General features: G+C 39.8%; 1 protein-coding gene across 1 annotated transcript in view; it reads right to left on the bottom strand.

Moving 5' to 3' along the window:
- TOX (thymocyte selection associated high mobility group box) overlaps positions 1 to 22,285 on the bottom strand; it is a 234,374-nt gene that overhangs the window by 28,265 nt on the left and 183,824 nt on the right. Inside the window, exons 4-5 of the mRNA XM_068396986.1 lie at positions 17,821 to 18,099; positions 11,494 to 11,724 (exon numbers count right to left, since the gene is read on the bottom strand). Coding sequence (XP_068253087.1) covers positions 11,494 to 11,724; positions 17,821 to 18,099 — 510 coding nt within the window. The remainder of the gene's footprint in view (positions 1 to 11,493; positions 11,725 to 17,820; positions 18,100 to 22,285) is intronic.

A 22,285-nucleotide genomic window follows, 5' to 3' on the forward strand; every position in this document is an offset into this window, starting at 1 on the left:
ATTGGCATATCCTCTGAGGATAACAGCTTGAGCTCTCACTGTCTATATGCTGTTGTCCTTTTGAAGATGCCCACTGTTTAGGTTAGAATACAAGTGGGTTGATGATCCTCACACTAGTTTTGGAAATTCTGATTGGTCCTGGCTTATACTAAAAATTAGTGTAAGTTCTGCCTGTCTGGGGAGTCGTTAGTTTTCATGGGTAACAACAAGGTCTGGCTGTCAATATTTTTCTCTGAAGGCAAATGAATGTGGCCCTGGCAGTAGGCACCAGTTCACTGACTTTGTGCTAGACTGGACTTGTACTGGGGGCTTATGAAGGCAGGGTAAGTGGGGAGTGTCCTCAGCATTTGTAGCAGCACCTCAAACAAACAGGTATGAGCAAGTCAGCTGCCCCTCCCAACCTCTTTTTTTTTTCAGCCGTGAGAATTTTTAGCCCTCAGGCTTAAATAGTTTTGCATTGTAGTAAGCATAACAGAGCAGCGCTTTTGGGGAGGAAAAAGGCTTGTGTCATCATTCAAGTGTGCTCTAGAAAACGGTTGAAGCTCTTTTGAGTTTCATGCTTAAGACAGTGCCAAATTATGAAACACATAATTTCCAATAACTCATTTAACATTTTTCCTGTAACAAGAAGCAGGCTTCTGTTCTGTTGCTTACTTATAGTGTATAGTAGCAATATTTAATTGTATTTTTAACATCTCAGAAATCTCTTATAAGGTCATTTTCCCCTCCTCCAGCAAGAAAGCAACAATTATTAAATAAGTAACTTGACAGGAGCATATACTTATGGAATTAAGTCATTTCTAGCTTGCTTTAATTCAATTAACATGATAATTGAATGTCAACTGATTGTCATTCAGGCAGTAAAGGCCCATTCTGATTCAGCAGCAGATTTGTTTCCTTACACAATATTTTATTTTCTGTATTGTCCCAGTTGTGGAAATTGAATGTTGGCAGAAACCCCATAATTTCTGTATATGCAGGGTAGGTCAGCTTAATTTATTCTTATTCTCTTCAGCTTGTTATAAAAACCCCAAAACACCAAGATTACATTCATTTGTCTACAAATGGAAGCTACTGGCATTATTTTCCTACTGTGCTTCACAAATGCAAAATTACACAGCATAATACGCAGGTTCTTAGTTTACTGTTTTAAGTACATTTCCAAAGCGCACCCAGTAAGGTAGCTTCAAGTTCCCTTACACTGTTTAGCAAAGCATGCAGCAATAGAGAAGAAGATACTTTCCAACAGGAGTAAGTAGGAAATTCTTACCTTGTGCATATAAGTATATAAGATAGCATTTGAATTAAGCCACTGGGAAAACGAATGCCCTGGGCTCCCCCACTGGTAATGTAACAGCCCGGTACCAGCCCCCAGGCCATTGCAATGGCACTCTTCAGCTCAGGTTCCCTGGGCTGACCATACACGTGGGCTACCAGTCCTGTAGCAGCCTACATCGAGGGCTGAACTCTTTTTACTAACAGTGATGCACATCCTTAAACTGACTGCCCCAAAGTTTCATTTGGAGATAGAGGGGTTGTGGGTTATATGGTTAGCCACAAGCACTCAGAATACTAGATTTACCAAATTAAAACCACAGTAGAATATCTGCACTTCTGTTTTATGATGCCAACTTCTGGTCATGTTTTGCTTTATATATTTTAACTGCTGCTTAGTTCTTGTCTTCCTGGATCATAAATTCCTTGAGGCAGGCTTTGGTCTCCTGTGCTCTTCTACATGTATAATATGAAACTCATCACTGATATATATAACTGAAATATAGCTGTAATGCCTTGAGCCATTTTTTTTTTTCTGATTAGTCACCTTTTCCCAATAAACTTCCTCTCAACTTGCTTGTGGAGGATTATCAACACATCACAACACACTGCGCAGCAGGACTCCTACCCTGTCCCATGTGGCTTCCACCCTTGTTCCCTTAGGGGAACTTCCCTTCCCCCAGTCATCATCACAAGAGCCAAAACAGGCACTCAAATGTCTGCAAACATGCCCTCAGTTTTGAATATCAGATGTGAATGGAAAAAGGCACCACTGACTACAGTCCCCTTTGATACTAGAGACTTGGAGACAGTGAGTTAAAACTGACTGATGCTCTTAGGAGAAAAAGAAACTTTCAGAATTTGTGCTTCATGGTAGTCTGAAAAAGCTTTGTGTCTCCTAGCTGACAAAGGACATTACAAAGAACCATGCTACTTCGCTGGCTTTGCCTAAATAGCTGGTACAAGGATGACAAAGAAGGGGAAGTTTTCAGTTTATCTTGTGGATGTCTCCTTACAGCTGACACTTGCAAGCAAGCTATATTTGTCTTTTTAAAATGATGTAAAAGTGCCCACATTTGTTTTGATGGAAGTGTTCCATAAACCCCCCAAAACGGTATATGCAAAAAAAGCAAATCAAAAAGCAACATGACTGATTTTGTCTTTTTGGTCTTCACAGTGTTATTACCCATGGGAGTGTCATTTTCACAGGCTACAGTTACAGGAATGGCATCTGATAAAATACAGTAGGCGGCAATCCAGAATTAAATTCCACATTCAGATTGTCGTTCCTAGCTCTACATACCTAGGCTCCTAGAGAAAACTTGTATTTTTTCCAAGTGGGAGACATATCTCTAGTTTTAATCTTCTGATTTTGCAGCAAAGGCACCTAGAGCTACACACACTTGTCTGAAATATGGAGAGAGATATTCCCACTGCAGTCAGAAAAAAAAATCCTCAGAATTGCTTAATGGAAACTGAAATATGTTACCATTTGATTTTTAATCTAGGTACATACAGTAACAGAAAGAGGCCCAGGGCTAGCTATATGGCTCAGCAGTCTCTTTGACTGTAGAGCATGAAAAAGACACTGATGAGATATTAGAGGCTTAGAGGAAAGAATTCAGTCTTTCTGGCGTGCAGGGGAAAGATCACAGGCCAAATTCAGCTGTAGCACAAACAGTGAGACTCGACGGAGATCACTGGAAATTGCAGTCATTTGTGCCAGGCCTAAATTTGACCTTATAGACTTGATGCTTGCAGCTTACAGGAGCGGGACTGTACATTTTATCAGAAGCATGTTGGATGAAAGCTGGGTACAAAACAAACGACATTAAACATATGATTTATGTGGTCATTATTTGCACTTGCTGGTATTCTTTTTTTTTTCAAATAAGGATGTGAGCCTGAATACAGCATAATAATTGGGCCTAAATCCAGTTTTCTACACAAGTGATTTAAAGCCATGTTCTTATTGAGCTCAAATGTATGGATAAAGGGTGGGGTAGAAGAATGAGCAGAAAATTAAGGTTATTACTTATGCATGTTGCTGCGGCAATACTTGGAATCCAGGGTCCTTTCGGCCCAGCTCCTTTGAAGTACAACAAGAAGGCAAAGTGCAGTTACAGTCATCGTTCATAACTTGGTGGCCCCATGCGGTATTTATCTAGAAGCTGTGTCTGATATATGTAGCAAACAGATATTAGAAATTCACCCCAGGCAAGGGGGTGTCTGATGCTTCCTGTGACTTCAGTGCTCCTGGGAGGCTACGGGAAGGCCAAGTTGCCAGGTGGGCTAGGCAGGAGGCCAGCAGACGATAGCCTGTATTACCCTATACAGAGTAAGACATGGCAGCTCCTTTGGTGACCTGCATTAATTTTATTTTTTTTTGCAGCCGAGGGGAAGGTTTCCCATCCTTAGTGCACAGTGCGGGCCTGCTCAGCCCAGCTCTGAGGGGAGAGGGAGGCACCAGCTGCCAGAAGTCCTGCAGCAAAAATGCATTGCAAACAGGGGGCCTGACACTGTCCCCTTCAGAAGTCAGTGGAAGTTAAGGGGTTCAATGCCTGGCCCTGTGGCAGACAGGGCAATAGAACAATCTGAAGACATAAATTTATATATATTTACATATATATACACATAGACATGTTCCGGCCCATTAAGCACAGCTGCTTGCAGAGGAAGGGAGAAGAAGCAGACACCAGGGTGAGGATCAGTTGTTTTAAACTCTCCATGCGCTCATTTAGAGCTTCAAACGGTAGAGATGCAATTTCAATACAGAAACTTGTCAAGAAAAACAGTGGATCTCCCAAACAAGCCTAAGGTTCAACACTGGTAAAAGTGCCTTTGATGGTGCAGGTAGCTGGGAGGGGAGGTGTAAGGTTGCTGCCTGTTATGCCTATTGTTGAATCCATTTTGTTTGTAATTCACTTTGGCAGTGTGCACACACAGATGTGCCTTCGCTTCCTATTCTCATTTACAAAAGTAAAACAAAGCTAAATTTAAACCTTGCATAGTTGTTTATCTACTAAACTGAAGGTACATTCTCATCCTCTTACAAGTGTGTTAAAGTTATTCCTTGGTGATTGCTTCATTAGCACAGAGATAATAATATAAAAAATGTCCTTTTTAAAGGGGGAACAAGAGGTAGATAAACAAACATCTGTGTGAGTGTATGAGCATACGTAAGAGTGAACAAACTGTCACAGAATCACAGAATGGTTGGGGTTGGAAGGGACCTCTGGAGATCAACTACTCCAACCCCCTGCCAAAGCAGGTTCACCTAAAGCGGGTTGCACAGGGTCGCATCCAGGTGGGTTTTGAATACCTCCAGAGAAGGAGACTCCACAACCTCCCTGGGCAGCCTGTTCCAGTGCTCTGTCACCCTCAAAGTAAAGAAGTTTTTCCTCATATTCAGATGGAACTTCCCATGTTTCAGCTTGTGCCCGTTGTTGCCCCTTGTCCTGTCACTGGGCACCATTGAGAAGAGTCTGGCCCCATCCCCTTGACCCCCACCCTTAAGGTATTTGTAAGTATTGATAAGATGCCCCCCTCAGTCTTCTCTTCCCCAGGCTAAACAGACCCAGCTCCCTCAGCCTCTCCTCATAAGAGAGATGCTCCAGTCCTCTAATCATCTTTGTAGCCCTCCACTGGACTTTCTCTAGTAGTTCCTCATCTTTCTTGAACTGGGGGGCCCAGAACTGGACACAGTAGTCCAGGTGTGGCCTCACTAGGGCAGTGTGGAGGGGGAGGATAACCTCCCTCGACCTGCTGGCCACACTCCTCTTAATGCACCTCAGGATACAACTGGCCTTCTTGGCCATAAGGGCACATTGTTGGCTCATGGCGAACTTGTCCAAGTTTATGTTCTCAAAATGCTACTGACTACCTTGACCTGACAGCCTGCTTATCCTCTGTAGCTATTTCAGCAGCCACACTGCAGTCTCCTGAACTGTCTGATGCCCTGACACCACAACTTCTCTGGGCAACCTGTTCCAGTGTCTCACCACCCTCACAGGAAAGAATTTCTTCCTAATATCTAGTCAAAATCTACCCTCTTTCAGTTTAAAACCATTCCCCTTGTCCTGTCACTACTTGCCCTCGTAAAAAGTCCCTCTCCCGCTTTCCTGTAGGCCCCCTTCAGGTACTAGAAGGCTGCTAGAAGGTCTCCCCGGAGCCTTCTCTTCTCCAGGCTGAACAACCTGCCTCTGGATGGCATCTCTTCTGTCCAGTGTCAACCACACCACACACCTTGGTGTCGTTGGCAAACTTGCTGAGGGCGCACTCAATCCCACTGTCCATGTTGCCGACAAAGAAAGATGTTAAACAGGACCGGTCCCAATACTGACCCCCGAGGAATACCACTCATCACTGGTCTCCACATTGATTCATTGACTGCAACATTTTGAGTGCGACCATCCAGCCAATTCCTTATCCACCGAGTGGTCCATCTGTCAAGTCCACGTCTCTCTAATTTAGAGACAAGGATGTCCTGTGGGACAGTGTCAAATGCTTTGCACAAGTCCAGGTCGATGACACCAGTCGCTCTTCCCTTATCCACCAACACTGTAACCCCATTGTAGAAGGCCACCAAATTTGTCAGGCACGATTTGCCCTTAGTGAAGCCATATTGGCTGTCACCAATCACCTCCTTATTTTCCACGTCCCTTAGCGTAGTTTCCAGGAGGACCTGCTCCATGCTCTTGCTGGGCACAGAGGTGAGACTGACTGGCCTGTAGTTCCCCAGGTCTTCCTTTTATCCCCTTTTAAAAATGGGGGTTATGTTTCCCCTTTTCCAGTCAGTGGGAACTTCACCAGACTGCCATGACTTCTTAAAAATGATGGATAGGCCTGTGGTGTCTCACATCATAAGAGAAACTTTGGAGACATGAAGTGCTGGCCAGCATTACTTGTAAACCCCCTCCTAATCTACTTGATTCATCCCAGCACTGGATAATGTGCTGCTATGTCTAAAACTTCCCTATGGTCGAAAGAGAAACTTCTAAGACACACTTTGTTTTTTTTTTTCATGACCAAATCAGTCTGGGTTTTATTTTTAGCGACCAAAAAAGAAACCCTTGCAATCTTATGGGTTATAGCAAAAATGGTAACAGCATCATAAAGGTTGACACTAATGCACAAGGACCTCAATTTACTTAAGTATTGGTAACATACAATCCAAGTTCCATCAGATGTTTAAGAATAAACTGCAGCTTTTATCTAGTGGGTCTTTGAGCACCAATGAGGAGTAAATGATTTGATTTTGTGAGCTCTGAGGATTTGTCAGCTGCCTCATAAGTATAATTCTGGCTCTTCATATTCCTGCTGCTTCTAATTTAGCAGGACAGGCTCATAATTGAAGCAAATTAACTATTTTCACTTGCCACTTCTACCAGGGGAAGAGGACACATCAGCAGGAAAGAATGAGTGGGAAATTAAATTCTTCCCACTTGTCAGATCTGCCCTTATATAAACACATTAACAGTAATTTCATGAGGCGTCAAACATAGGAATAAATACTGAGGGATAAAATAATGAGGTGTTGTTATTGAGCTGAACTGTTGCAGTTAATATTACTGTGTATGGATTACGCAGCCTGAAAGAAGGCATATGTTACACCACTCAAACAGTTGCTTTCCCAGCTTCTTCTGATCGTTAAGTTTTGGGTCCCCTAGGTGAATCCATCCTTCTCCTGATGCAAGGCCACTGCAACATTTGAGTAAACACACAGAAACACATACACACATACGTACATATACACACTAAGCTGTTCATAGGAGGCCAAATTCTTTCCTGCTAAAATTCCAGTTAAGTCACTGAAGTTACACCAGAGATTAATTTTGTTGAATGTTGAATAGACATTCAATTCCTTTTTTAGAATAACAGCACATTTATTAAGGTCTTTGGCTGAAGTTTTAAAGTTACACTAACGTAAACAAGAACATTTTGTTTGTAATTTGCCACATCTATTACAGCTTTACTAGGACTCCAATTAGAAACTTAAGGTTCATTTAGTACACACACATCTGGTACTGCTTTAAAATGACTTTCCTTTTTTATGTAAGGACAGAAAATGGCCTAAGTAGCCTTTTTACCCAGTTTGAACCAGCATTCTGTCTGAAAGCCAGAGACTCGACCATTTAGCATGCTGAACCCTCTTTCCTGGGGGCTGTTTCTCTCCCCTTTGCAGTAAAAATGTGTGCAAAGGGCAACAATGTACATAAATAAGCTATAAAAACAAGATGCACAGAGGTATAACACTGACAAAGGTGAAAACAGTGTTTGTGACCGTAAGAGAGGAATTAGAAAAGCCACTGAAAATATCCCTGTGCTATGGCTACAGCACTGAGGAGACTGTACCTCAACACACTACTGCTACAGCTGCTTTCCATTCACAGGTTTATTAATTTGAACAGTTTTAGAAAACATCTACAGTGAAAATGAAGGAAAATGCCTCTGATCACGTATAATTATTGTACCCAATTCAGAATTTGAGAAGAAACCATGACAAAGTCCACCATGACCACTAAAGTCCCTTTAATTTGTAGACTCCTCTGTGTAGATAGGTTTGGACAAACAAAACACAGGCACACACCAGCATTGTTTGCAAATGGACCTTGTACGCTCAGAAATTAATGGGAACAGTTATAGCATATGACCCAAAAACGCAAATGTCTTCATATAGTAAAATGAGAGTAGAAGTACACTGGTATCTGCTTTAATCTAATAAATTGCAATATTCTTATAGTAGAAGCATCAGAGTGTGATCCATTTTAAGTATAACTCCCCCCCTAACTTCAGTAAGGTGCCCACCATCATCTAGTTCATAATATCTTTTTTGTCATTCAAGTCCTATTTTCTCAGACAACATTTTCCTAGTTTCTTCACAGTTTGAAAAACATGTGGTTCTTGCACAAACCCTTTCAAGCTACAGTCTAATACATCAGGTTATCAAAATTTTGTTGCAAAGGCTTGGACATACATATACTGCCCTTAGGTCGTTACTGTACTGAGTTTCAATACCTTTATTTACTCTGTGGTCAGACTTCGGGAATAAACAAGAATTCTATGCATTTCAGAAAAAGCTGGCTCAGGTCATAGGAACAAAGAAGATTTCATTTTGGCATGAAAACATGAGGTCATTCTTCTTTCTCAATAGCTGCATTATGTTCTACTTTCTGATTAATTTATATTTACTATTTAAATAGTAAAAGGAGTTCCAATTCAGGAAATGTAATTTGGAAACATAATTCTATTTAAATTCCAGAATAAACATTAGCTTCCAAAACGTAAAAGCCAGAAGTTTTATGATAATTGAATCCTTTTCAGCAAGTGTAATTCATCAATAAAGTATTCCTCTAATGATGTTATTGTTTCTTTATTTAACTATTTTTGAATTTCTGAAGCTTCTTCAATGCCAAATTCCAAATGCTACATTAATCGTTTGTATTTTTAGAGTCCAATTTTCCTACCAGAGACATAGGTTTCATAACAGTTACTAATGCTCTGGATCTGAAAAATTAGGCCTTTAAAATACAGACTATCATCTAGTCAGTTAAGATGTCTTGTAATCATTACTTTGTACTATTAGATCCCTAATGGAATAAAGAATGAGTTTAAATTTATTCTAGAAAATAGGATTGCCAAGTTTTTTAAATAGGGACTATCTTTTATTCTTTTTGTAGAGTGCTAGATTAGAAAGGGCCTGGGCCTGGAGTTTTAACAATGTAGCTTAATAGATGATAATGAATAGGCAAACTGAGTCAAAGAGCAATAAAGATATGCTAACCCAAACTCTTGAATAATTGGCTTAAAAATCCAGTTGCATCCATTTTTTCATAGATGTGTCATGTGGATTCCATAAAACATCATTCTGTTGTGTTCCAACTGAAATTAAGGACAACAGAGATAAGTAAAATAAATTTTGTTCTGCTGTTCCAGTGTAGGACTTACTCAATTATTGCTTTCAACCACAAATAGGAAATCCAAGTTAAAGCTGGAAATTTAGGGTTTTATGTGCTTTTCTTAAACAGAATTCTATGGAAAGACTTCAATTTTCTGCTGGTACTACTAACATGGCAAGCTCAAAGGAAATGTGCATTTTATAGTCTTTTAGGTTTACCTCCATTATATGGTCTTGGACTATTATTCATAAAGTCAAGTTTTCTGTGTTGTAAGTGGAGCAAATATTATGGAAGGAAAAATTGCACCACTGCAACAGCCACAAATTAAGGGTCATTATGAAAAATGGTGGAGAAAACCAAGCACAAGATCTGGCTAAATAAATAATTTTTGCTTGGTGTCATCACTAGAGAGATGTAAGATTAACTAGAGAGACAGGCTATGGAGAAAGTCCAGGTCTCTGCCTTTCACCACTTCAGGAAAATTTGGATCCACAATCCAACAGGCAAGCAAGATGGGTCCAAGATATAGATTTAAGTACTTGGAGCACTCCTGAGGTATGTGTTTGTATGTCCAGATTTCAAAATGGGGAGTGATTCTGGGCAAGGACCTTTCTTTGGGGTAGGAACGAATTTAAGCCAGATACCACAGTCTGCAGTTTCTCAGCTTTGGCTGGAGGTCCTGGCCAAGCACAGCAGGGACAGCAGGTTGCTTCTTGCAGGTTTGGGCAGACTACTGAGCAGTGGTTACTCCTGGTGCAGCTCAACACTGTCCCTCCCAATGGCTCGCAGGTATGTGGGACAAGGAGGAATGGCATCAAAACGTCTTGCTTGTGAACTTAACCAAAAGCATAGTCTGTATTTTTTCTGAGTCAAAAGTGAACACTCATGATCATGGTCTCAAAAAGTAATGTTCGACTACGACAGAAGTGCTGTACTGGGGAAGTCTAAACAGCCCATCAGATCTAGGATGTAACCTTGGCCTTTGCTGGGCATGTTAAAGAAAGAAGAAGAAAGAGACAAAACAAAAAAATAAACCTAATGTGCCAGGGCAAGTGACTTCTCTGATCCTCATGTCCAGAAAGTTACCTTTCCTCCACCTAAACCTTCCAAATGCCAACCTTATTCAACAGTGGATACTAGAGAGAATAAGCTTTTTTTTTTTAGTTAGTCAATGAGTGCCAAAGCTTGATTCTTATTACACTGTTAACTTTAACAGGGATCTAGATGTACCTACACCATCCAGTTATTAGCAAAGAAAACTTTTTTTTTTTCAAGCCCACATGATTTTACCTACCAAAAAATCATAACAAAATTTTCCTTTTAATTCTTAGCCTTACTAACAATGATTTTGTAATAATAATATGCTCAGTGTGAATGAATGAGATGGAGTTTTGTCCCAGTACTTTTCCTCTCTCTGTGCTGACGTCAACCCCCACCCAGGTCTCCTGCAGCCAATATAACTCTCACTCAGCATATCCTTTCCCTCCATACCTGTTTCTTTCTTAAAGTTCCCATTTCTTTATCTACTCAATCCATTCTGTTGGCAGTTAGTGAAAATGCAACCAATAAAAACAGAAAAGCAATGGTATACTACAGAGAGGATGAATGGTATTTGCAACTGTCACCACATGAACGTGATGAGCTTCCAGAGTTGCCCACTTTTACACAGCATCCGACTGACTTGGAAGGATTTCTGCAAAGGTTCAGACCCAGCTCTGCTGACCTCATTGCAGAACCAAGGCCTTTCCATGGAAGATGGAAGTAACTATAGGATGTGATTTCCACGGCCCACATGTATGCTGGAGGATAGCCCAGAACACTGTCGATTTGCCAGGGTTCACCCTAGGTCTCTTTGGGTCACCACATCTCTTAATTCCTTTCATAAAAGCCAGGTGGGTCAGGAGAAGATGTGAACCCAGCTCCCCTTCTGGCATCGTGGGGCAGGGAAACATCTGCAGATGGGAGCTCAGATATTTGTCAGGTCCCACTGCACAGATATAATTTTTGGCAGCAAGATCTGCCAAAAGATCTGTCATAGACAGGGCAATGCTCTCATTAAATCTTAGGCCCACCAATTTCGCCATAAAACAATCCTAAATATAATTGTGTCACACCTCAAAACTAAAAATACTCTTTTAGTGGTTACATACAGAAGAAATTAAACAATACTCTCCTTATCTCAGTCTCTTTAAATCATATTCCTGAGATGGCACATATTCAAGTTTCATCCTGGCAAACAAAAGAAGCTGCCTACAGTGATTAGATGACCCTGATAACACTTTCCTGAAACAAAGCCTCTGTGCTACAGCACATTTTGTACCTGTTTTTGTTCTTCTCCTAAGCCGTCCCACATTGAAGCTACAATTTTAGAGACTTCACCAAAAGTAGCATTGGGGTTTTGGCCCTTGATGGCGGCTTGAGTGTCTCGAAAGAATAATGCATAGGCAGACACAGGCTTCTGTGGCTCATTTGGGTCCTTCTTCTTCTTCTTTTTGGGAGTTTTGGGTTTCTTTCCCATATCTGAAGCAGGTCTCTTCTCTCCACCATTGACCTGTAACATAAAATTAGAAAAGTACTATAAAAAAAGCCAATTTAATTCAGTCCATCCATTGTTACAGCTTCTGTGATACAAAGATTTTGGATTTTGCACGCAAAAATGGAATTTTAGTTGCCATCTTTGATAATCCAAATGTTGACAATATCTGCCTTAGTCACATGTATAAAATTCATTATAAGTATTTCAGATTATGTATTTTTTTCCCTCAAAGTGCTTTATATTTTGCTTTCACATAATTGCTATAATCTCATTTATAGTTCATCTGCTCATCTTTTCACCTTTTCTAAGTTTTATTGCTAATGGCTATAAGATGCATGTAATGAGTAAATTCAAATGAAATTAGTTTCATTATAGCCTGACCACCAGTTCAACCCCATGAACCACCTGCAGACAGCAGAAAAACTGTCATTTCTACCTTTTCCTTATCCTCACCCTTTCCCAGAACTACCCCGACTACCATTCAAATTAATTTCTACTTCAACTGGTTGTACACCTTCCAGAGAATTTGAAGTGAATCTGATTGTTAATAAAACGATTAAAGTTATAGACACTCCCCTACACACCTTCTAATTACAATCTGAATAAACAAAGCTTTATCAGTACGGACAGTTTAGAGCTCTTTGGAGGATCAGTTCTGATCCACCTGGATTTAGCTGCACATACTTTTCCTCTGCTCATGTAAAAGCAGATGGTTTGAGGAAAGAAGTGAAAGAGGAATGGTATATGAAAAAAAGTGAGTTGTGTACCACTTGAAAAAACTGTACATGAGCATTTATGCAAATTTGTTTAATGCAACTACACTTTGCCACTGAATAGCTCAGAGACCCTGATCACCAAAGCACTCTGCTTTCCTAGGTGGCTTACAAGCGCGTAAAGGGACACTGTCCTTATTCTTCAACAGATTGGAGCTCCACGGCAAAGCAGTTTCTTTTGATATGATCACTTAATTCACTATACCTGTGGCAATGATGTGTGATCTTACTAGATCTCACATGAGCAAGGAGGCTTGACAATAATTTGGGCCATAGTTAAAATTTTACCTCTATTATTTACTAAAGTTTTCCACTTTTCAGAGTATTTTTGGACCAATGAGATTTAAAGGTTCTCTGTATATTAGGATACCCCATTACTTAAACTACCCTTAAACTAGCTGATATGCTGCAGAAACTTGTTTAAGAAGTCTTCTGGTAAAGTGTTCTGAGAACAGCTCTAAAATCTTATTCTCCAATCTGAATGATCAAGAGACTTCAAAAACCCACTGTTAAAAAGAGAGTACTCGCAGGGGAAATTCTGTTTGTCTTATATGAAAATAACAAAACAAAAAGAATACCAGAATTCCAGTACTAATAACCTTGCAAATGGCTGAGGTGATGGCCTACCTTATGCTCCCATCAGTCTATCAGCTTCACAGACTACACTTCTAACCACCAAAGAAGAGACAGATGGGAAATAAAATAAAAAACATATATATTCTGCTAGGCATAGACTTGTGCCTCAAAATCCCTAGAGGTGTAGTTAGCTCATGGTAATCCACCTCCTGTCATGGCTTATTGCTTAATTATGGTGATGTATTTAACTTATTTATCACAAGAAAGCAATAATCTTTCACTTTAAAGAAGTGTACATTAACCATGTTGCACACATAATAGATCACATGAATATCTAGTGTAGGATTTAAAACTATCAAGTAAGGCACATCGTTGATATCTAAATGTCCCTTGAGAAGCTGGAAAATGTCTATAAGCATATTTAAAATAAACTGCAATAGTACCAAAGCCTGTAATGGAGCTAGGAGAGCTGTTTTATGCACACTATCTTGCAGTAATCGCTGTAGTTTAAAATAGATTTTAATCAAGCACCATCTGCATAATAGGCTGAACAGACAACATAGAATTCCACTTATAACTCTTATCATATAAAGTAAATATTGTAAAAACTCTACCACATAAAGAGAATATACTGCAGCAGTTCTTTAGTAATCATGTTTCTGTTAATTCTTGCTACTTGCAGTCCTCTCACTATCTTCCCTCTAAACACAATATTTGAAAATCTCTCATAAGTGATATTCAAATGAGCATGGAAGAAAACCCTGTTATCCATCTATGAAAAAATACATACTTGCAAACCAGTAATGCCTCCAGCAGCTCACAATTATGCTTGGCAATAATAGAATACATGTTTAATGATCCTTATTGCAGTCTACAACTACCTGAAGGGAGGTTGTAGTGAAGTGGGAGTTGGCCTCTTCTCCCAGGCAACTAGCGATAGGACAAGAGGACACAGCCTCAAGCTTCGCCAGGGGAGGTTCAGGTTGGACATTAGGAGGAATTTCTTTTCAGAAAGGGTTATTGGACATTGGAATGGGCTGCCCAGGGAGGTGGTGGAGTCACCATCTCTGGATGTGTTTGAGAGAGGACTGGACATGGCACTTAGTGCCATGGTCTAGTTGACAGGGTGGTGTCAGGGCAACGGTTGGACTCGATGATCCCTGAGGTCTCTTCCAACCTGGTTGATTCTGTGATTCTGTGATTCTGTGATCCAACAGTATGAATTATGGCAAGAATTACATAAATGTAATATTCCAATGTTGAGGTGGTCAGAATAAAGCATGTGGTAAGTGGCCACTTTGTTTAGAATGTTTTTATAGTTACAACTATCAATTAAGTTCTCTGTTTTTTGTTCTTCTAACCACAGTCCCACATATTAGATTTAGAAGAATTAAGAAGACTTAGGGATGTACACCACTTGCAGAAACGATATCCTTGGTCTGAGACTACATTTCGTATTTCCATGGACCTAGTAGCTTTCTGACTGTATGTACATACCCTTATAATTATGCTACTCGTCACTGATCTTAGGGTCAAGCAACCTCAGCTGTCTTGCTCTTAGAGCAACAGTGTGTAGGGCAACTGAGCCTTGTGTAATGCAGCTCCCTTCCCTTTTTTGTGCAAGGGAATATATGATGTTTAAAGTGCAAAAGGCCTATATGAAACAGCCTTTATGAGAATGAGTATTGCCAAAAAAATATTTAGCAGCTGCTGACATTAGTTCTGTTTATGTTGGATAAGTCTTACAACAATTTAAATATTTACCATAGAATGAACATCTAAGAAGCTCAGTACATGAACAATTACATCAGTTTGTAAAGTTTCCTCATTACTGGCATTTAGAAATGGTCATTTCCTCCATGCATGGAAATCAGTGGTTCACTAGGGATACAATTATATTTCTAGTCCAAAGGTATGACATACATATTGTTCATACCTTCTGTCATCCTCTTTCTATAAATTCATGCAAACATGAGCAGAACACTGAGATTTCTGCATTTTTTTCTCTAAATAGAAATAGGTATAGTTGTTAGGGATTTCTCTAGAAATCTGCTATCAAAGGACCAGTGGCTTCTCTTTCACATCTAAGTCTGGGCATTCATCTGGTATAAACTAAGGGAGGTCATCTGACACTGAGGTGATTTTCCATTTGAAAATTTACTTTGTGTATTTGATCGATGTTGGTACATACGAAAACATCTTCTCCCACTGGTTCAATAGGAAGAATGTCACTGTTGCTATTAATGATACGGTGAATTCAGAGGGAGTTGTCTTTCACACAGTCCTCATGGCAGGAACATCTTACTGACTTCATGAAGCTGCTCAAATGTGGTGAGCTCCAACAGCTACTACATGACTGCAACATGTGCACTTCTTCTGAAGGACTGACTAATGAGCTCTGGCCCTGATCTATTAAGTAATACCACTCATCTACATGGTAGTTTATAGAACAAAGAGAAAACTCCAAATTTAGCAAAGTTATATTCAGGTAAAAGATATGAGGTTCTCACAAAAGACAGAACGGCCGCTCTGTCTCTTCCTGTCCCCATCCAGTGCCTTCTTTCACTGGGAGAGGATTTCTGGAGTGAGAAGAACCCTCACAGGCTACTCCAAAGCAGCTCTGAGAAAATGTAATACTGTTGTGGCTGGGAACAAAGATCTTCACAGAACGCTGGTTTATTCTAAGTACCCATATCCATTCATTGGCAGCTTCAAGAGCAATGTGACAGAAAGATACACAGTAGAGGGGTTTAAATTGTAAACTACAATACACTAACTTCTTACGCTGATTATTCAAACCCTCTTGTCTTTTATGGAGGGAATTACAGCAGAACCATTGCATCGGATCAGGCGTGCCAGCCCACTGCCCGTCTCCGATGGTGGCCAACTTCAGGTGTTTTCACGAAGACCTAAGAAATCCCACAGAAGACAGGTGAAGCATAATCTGCCCCACATCAAGCTTGCAGTTTAAACCCTACTAGCTGGAGACAAATTTAAGCCCTCTATCATTATTAACCAAATTTAATATCATTTAAACTTTTCTCTTAGCAATTATAATTGTTGAATTTTAAGGCAACGTATCAACTTCAGCATACTGAATTTAATTTTGTATTCTGTATTGTGTCTTTTCTCATCTTTTTCTGCTTAGACTGAGCATGAGAGAATTTTAAAAAGAGTTTTCCAAAATAACATGGCTTGTTAAAAAGTTGAACACTATATAAACTGGCTTCCACAAAGAAAGGACCAAGTTTTACTTGGTCTGCAGCACTTAGTATTTCTTTATTGAAAGCATCAGCTTCAGATGAGTACTGTCTGCATGAAACCACAACCCTACACTTTTGCTAGCATGAAGTGTTGCAGTGAAAAAGTACATTAAAAATACAGGTTAAATAACTGAAATATTTGATAGAAGCAGAAATGATATCTTAATTATTTGAGTGGATATTTTCTCCAGAAGTTTAGAGCATCTTGCACACTCCCACCAATAAATGTAAAAATATTAGCAAAGCAACAGGACTAGCAAATAAATTATTCTGAAAAAGTAAAGGCTGCCTGGAATTATTTTTACATAGCTGTATTCTAAAGTCTCCCTCAGTAAGGAAGTGCTCATTTAAAATGTATGAATTATTCAGTAATTTTTAAAACCTAAAGTTTTTGAAATCAGGGGAAAGTCCTGAAATACAACTTTTGAATCAGAATTTATTCCAAATGTAGTAAAACATATGTCTCCAATTACATGATTATTTTATAGCTTGAGGCATGAAAACCAATATAATTTGAAAACAAATCAGACTTACATTTCTTGACTGGATTATAACTCCTCAGTGACTCACAATATGTTTTCTTCACATTCCACGCAAGTCTGCAACTTTTCCCCACAAGACATGGCCATGGTACACTATATGGTACACACTACACTACAGGCTTGCTCTAACAGGACTGCTATTTTGTAGTGACCGTAAAATAGAGCTAAAGAGGTTCTCAATTTTAATATGCTCTATTCCTGGTTTACGGGATGACTTTGTGCTAAGTCCCAGGCTTTTTGTGTCTCAGCTTTTGCGTCTGCAAAATTAAGATAATATACTTGTGTATTTTTGGGGAGGTTTTCAGGATTTTGAGAGGTTTGAGAGGTTTTTGCATGCAAAATCTGCTATATAAATTGACATGTATCCTTTAGACAAATTTATTATGTAAATGGCTATTATTACTTCATGCCTGTACTGACACTAAAATGAAGCTTAAATATGTCATGATGGGAGTGTCCGCACCCCCCAAAGTGTAAGCGCATGATGGGTCATCCAGATTTTCAAGGTAACATTTTTAAAGTTTGTAGAAGATCTTTCTGTTCTGGTTGCTGTGATGTTCTGTTTACTCATCCGGTGACCAAGCGGCAAAGACTAGCATATTGTACAGACTGTTCATACTTTTTATAGCAGTAACTTGATCTTTAACTGGGAACAAACATCCCTTCTATGCAAGTGAGAAAACTCAACCTTTATATTAAATTCCTAAAGGAACGGCTATCCTTTGAGTGTTTTACAGGATTCCAGTTTGCTCTCCTGAAGAGGAATGATGTCATTTGCTCAAGCTGCCTGAAGAATTGACTGGAAACTACAAGTTCTGTATTCACAACCCTTTATTCACTTCAGTCAACCACCGACAATGTATAAAGTATCACCTTAATAACTGTGGCCATACAGTTCATTTAGCAGGTCCTAAAAATATCCATCATTTACATAGTAATCCTAGCATCTAAGCCTACCTTAGAGCTATCTTCTCCTTCATCTTCATGGACTGAACTGGATGGTGAAGGAGTTGCAGATTTGCTTCCAGGTGGAGAGGGCGAGTTGTGAGGAACACTGTTTCCACCCATATTCAAACCAAGCTGTGCACTGAGCTGGGACTGGTTAATAGTAGTCAGCTGCCCATGCTGCATCATTCCTGGCTGCCTAATATCTGCAGGTTGAACCCTTGGCCTCATGGTTGCCATCTGAGGATGGGAACTATACTGGGCTCCTTCTGTATTCCGTAAATCTTGCATCTACAAGAGGAAAAAAACTGTATTAAGCATATCACTAATAAAGTGTTCTGTTCCTTTAGAGCTCGGTTGGCCTGATCGACTATATAAGGCTTAAAAGAAATGGCAAGTACTTAAATAAACATGTAAATACTGGAAATAAACAGAGTAAGGATATGATTGACATTTGCATAACACTGAGTGTTACAAACTTCCAGCTCTAGCCTCAGCCCATGGGAATAGCAAAAAGCAATGAAAGCTTGTTTCGTTATAGGAGGAACAAAAGGGCACTGCTTTCTGTAACTGCATGTATAGTATTTCAGAAATGCTAACAAACAGGGACAGGTTTGCACTCTGAAGTTCAGAACCCAATCAGAACATGAATATCCTCAAAATTCAAGACAATTTCCAGATCGTACTTTTCTTCTTAGTTTTTTTTTGTGTGTGTGAGCTGTGAATTTGGGACCTGCAGTTTTCAGAGTTCGAATACCTAGTATTAGGTCCAAATCTATTTTGCCTGGTGCTGCCCAATGAGATACTGGAATTTTCAGGATTTGGATGGCTGACAAGAAGGATGCATTGATAGACTGATTAAATGATTTCTGAGTTGATTTGCTGCTAAGACATATATGAACAGAAAGCTCGGAAGTCGTGGGATTGACAAATGAATCCATTGTGCTATGTGGGTCACCGCTTCTTAGCATTAACGAGACATACTATTTTAATGCAAGCAACAAATTCAGTCTCTGCAAGGATAAGAATTAAAAGCACTGGAGGATGAAACTCCGTTCTTGTCCAGAGGTCAAGTGCACCATACACACACACTACAGCAGATTGCCTGTAACATCTTTTCAGTATACTCATATGGAAACATGACAAATAGCAAAGAGTATCAGGGAGAAGCTCAGATTTAAGCTAAGGTGTTCTGTGGGTGATTTACAATTGAAGTGTCAATTGAGAGCTGAAACGAAATAGATATAGTTGTCTTTCCATGCATCAGACAAACATGCCGTATGTATCAAGTGGAATCTGACTGGAACTATCATTCTGTAAGTTCCATTATGATAAGGACGTGTTAATGGTTCAATATATTAACAAAACCACATTTATTCTACTGACAGTCTTTGTTAGACATGTCATCTGAATTGTCTAAAGATCATTCAGATTTTTGGGTTTTTTTTAAACTTTTTATAGCTCGTGACTTCTATAACCTCTCTCTTCTCTCATACACACACTCCTACATATCACAGCAATCTATAAGATACCTTTCAACCAGTAACGCACAGAAAAAAAAAAGATAAACCTGTAACTTCACCTTTTCTCTTATTATTGATAGTGTAAAAATTTATCAATTTTAGGGAGATACTTTATGAGCTTGGGGATTGATTTTTGTAAAGCTGACTGGTTGGCAGTAAATCAAACTAATACTACCATTAGTTATGGCATACTTACCACTTTACATGTACTTGTGTCTCTGAAAAGTATTTGAAATGGCTTCTGACAATGTGACATCACAATTATATATACGTGTATTTATATTGCTTTAGAAATTAATAGCTTTTGGTAAAAAAGGGTTATCAATACCAACATGTTCAAGTTCATTTAATGACTACTAAAGCACTGGAGGAGAGAAGCAGAGACAGCACGGTGTATGAAATCAATTGAAGGCTGAAATTTGAATCCTGGCAGATATTTATATTTTTAAAGATTGCTACTGACTTCTTGTTCCCTTCCCTCCAGTATCAGCTCCCCTCCTCGCCAAACATGTTAGCCTTGAAAGCCATCATTATCTCTGCCTCTAGCAGACAACCCGTATCAAAACAGTTGTGCCCGTGAAGCTGTAACTGCTGCTCAACCACTTTGCTTCAGATCCAGCTGTTGGGCTTGGCAGCAGTTGGGGAATGGGGAACAGGAGTGTGGGCTGCCCCGGGCCCTCTCAGCCAGCGCAGGGCGAGCAGGCAGGGGATGGAAACCCATCCGGTCCCTCGCGTGCTGGGGAGAGGGAGGGAAAACCCTCCCGAAAGCCCTCCTTTCACCCTGTCACCCCACCCTGAAGGGGCAGAGCCCCTTCTGCCCCGCTTGCAAATGCCTTGGGTTTTCATGGGGCAGCACCTTATGGTGCCGGATCAGGGCTGGGAATAAACACCCTCATGGAAGGCTAGAAAAGCAAGACTACTTTTTAATAAGAATACACATCCTAATGATTTTATGAACTCTAGAAAGGAAACAAGCACCATTTGAAACTCCTAATGACTCTTATTTTGAATGAACTCGCAAAGCATCTACCTCTGAAAGCAGGTCAAAGGTTATAATTTTAATTACTTTTCTCCAAGTAAAGTATAATACAATTGCTATTATTCAAATGATCTCTCCTTTATTAAAAACTCTTTACACGAGCTTCAAATATTATCAGACAGATACTGCAGGACATTCTGTGTTTGTCACCTTTAAACAACATATTTTTAAACTGTGATTCACTTTTAGCTCCAGCACTGAACATACACTGTGTTTTCAGATAACATAACACCCATTGGACTGTACTGGATGTAAGCCCATACAAAACACATGTGTATATATATATTTGCAAAAGAACCCTTCACTAGTGAAATTCTGAGGACTGCAAATGAGGTGGTGCAGTAGAAAAAAGTATTTTTCTTCTCACATGAATTCAGCTTGTCTTCTGAATTACTAAATCAGATTAATACCAGACTATCTTTATAAAACCAGGTGTAAGGAGCAAGTCACTCTGTTTAACAGTACATGTTCCCGTTTAGATGCTAAGCCAGAAAGCCTCACCCAAGGGATCTGCCTGCAGAGAACATGCCAGTGTAAGCCCACTGCACAGAGCTGTGGCCCTCAGCAAGGAGGACCCACATTTGCAAATGAGGTTTCTGGCTCACCTCTCCACCACGCACCACAGAGCCGGTGGGATTGTCTAAGAACATGGAAACTGCTCATTCCTTGAGTGAGAATGGGCAGGTAACCACATAACTGTGAAAAGCTATGAGATTACACAGTGGAAAACATGTGACGATGAACCTTCAGGTTCCTAAAGGTTCAACAAACCAAGAACTGTCCCCTCTTTCCTGCTGGGTTCAAGAACAGTCCCACCCATGAAAGCCACGCACTTGGGTCACTGCTGTTGCGTGACGGTAAGCCCGTTTCAAACGTCATGACGACCTCGTATCTGCAGAGACGGTGGCACAAATCAGACACACTCTCTATCAGCGTTACATGCAGAGTATGACCAATTTCTTTTAAACTGCTTCAAAATCTGAAGCTTCCTATTCCTTGTTGCTCCAGATGGAGTTTTACAAAATCCACCAATGTGTAGCTGTGCTGGAGCCACGTTCAGTATGCAGAAGCAATATTGTGAGCACACTCCTGCCGAATGCAAAGCTGAATACCAATCCTGTCAGGTGGCAGAATGCCAAATGCATGAACAAAGTTAGAGAGTTTGAGTGTTACAGAAGGACAGTCTTAAACTAACGCCTTCAATGGTCTCTATGATGAGGTAATAATGATAATATCTTGCACTTTAATATCATTCTCCATCTGCCAGTTCCAGGGTGTTTCACAAGTTATGTTATATTCAGCTTTAGAACATGCCTGGCTTTATTTTGGTTTTACTAATGGGGAAGCTATGATACATTTCTTTTCATGGCTATTTTTTTTTCTGTTTGCATTTCGCTTATAAGCAGAAAATGAGCATCCACCCATGTAAGTATTTGACTGCAAGTCAAAAAACATAGTAAAAGCTGCTAATTCTGAGGTGTGTACTGATAACCCTTATCAGCACATGTTTAATTGTGAAAACAGAACAGAGCTGTCTGGCTGAAAACAAGCTCCTAATACCCTGCTCCAGGCTCCTAAGGTATTACGAATAAAGCTGAAGTGCTTTAAACATCAGACCATTCTTCTCCCCATCAGCTTAAAGCAAAAACAATGCAGAATACAGTGATAGCATCCCTTTGTAGAAACATCTTACTGCAGGACAATGTGAGCACAGTATCCTAATCACAGAATCATAGAAAATAGTGCTAGAAGGGACCTCAAAAGGTTATTTAGTTCAATACTTTATCTCACAGCAGGATTAGCTATACCTAAATCATTTCTGACAGATGTTTGTCTAACCTCTTCATAACCTCCCTAGGTAATTCTTGTGCTTAACTATCCTTACAGTGGAAAGGGCTTTTTTCTGTAATGTCTC

This window comes from Nyctibius grandis, chromosome 3, assembly GCF_013368605.1.
Source record: "Nyctibius grandis isolate bNycGra1 chromosome 3, bNycGra1.pri, whole genome shotgun sequence".
NCBI classification, from domain to species: Eukaryota; Metazoa; Chordata; class Aves; order Nyctibiiformes; family Nyctibiidae; genus Nyctibius; species Nyctibius grandis.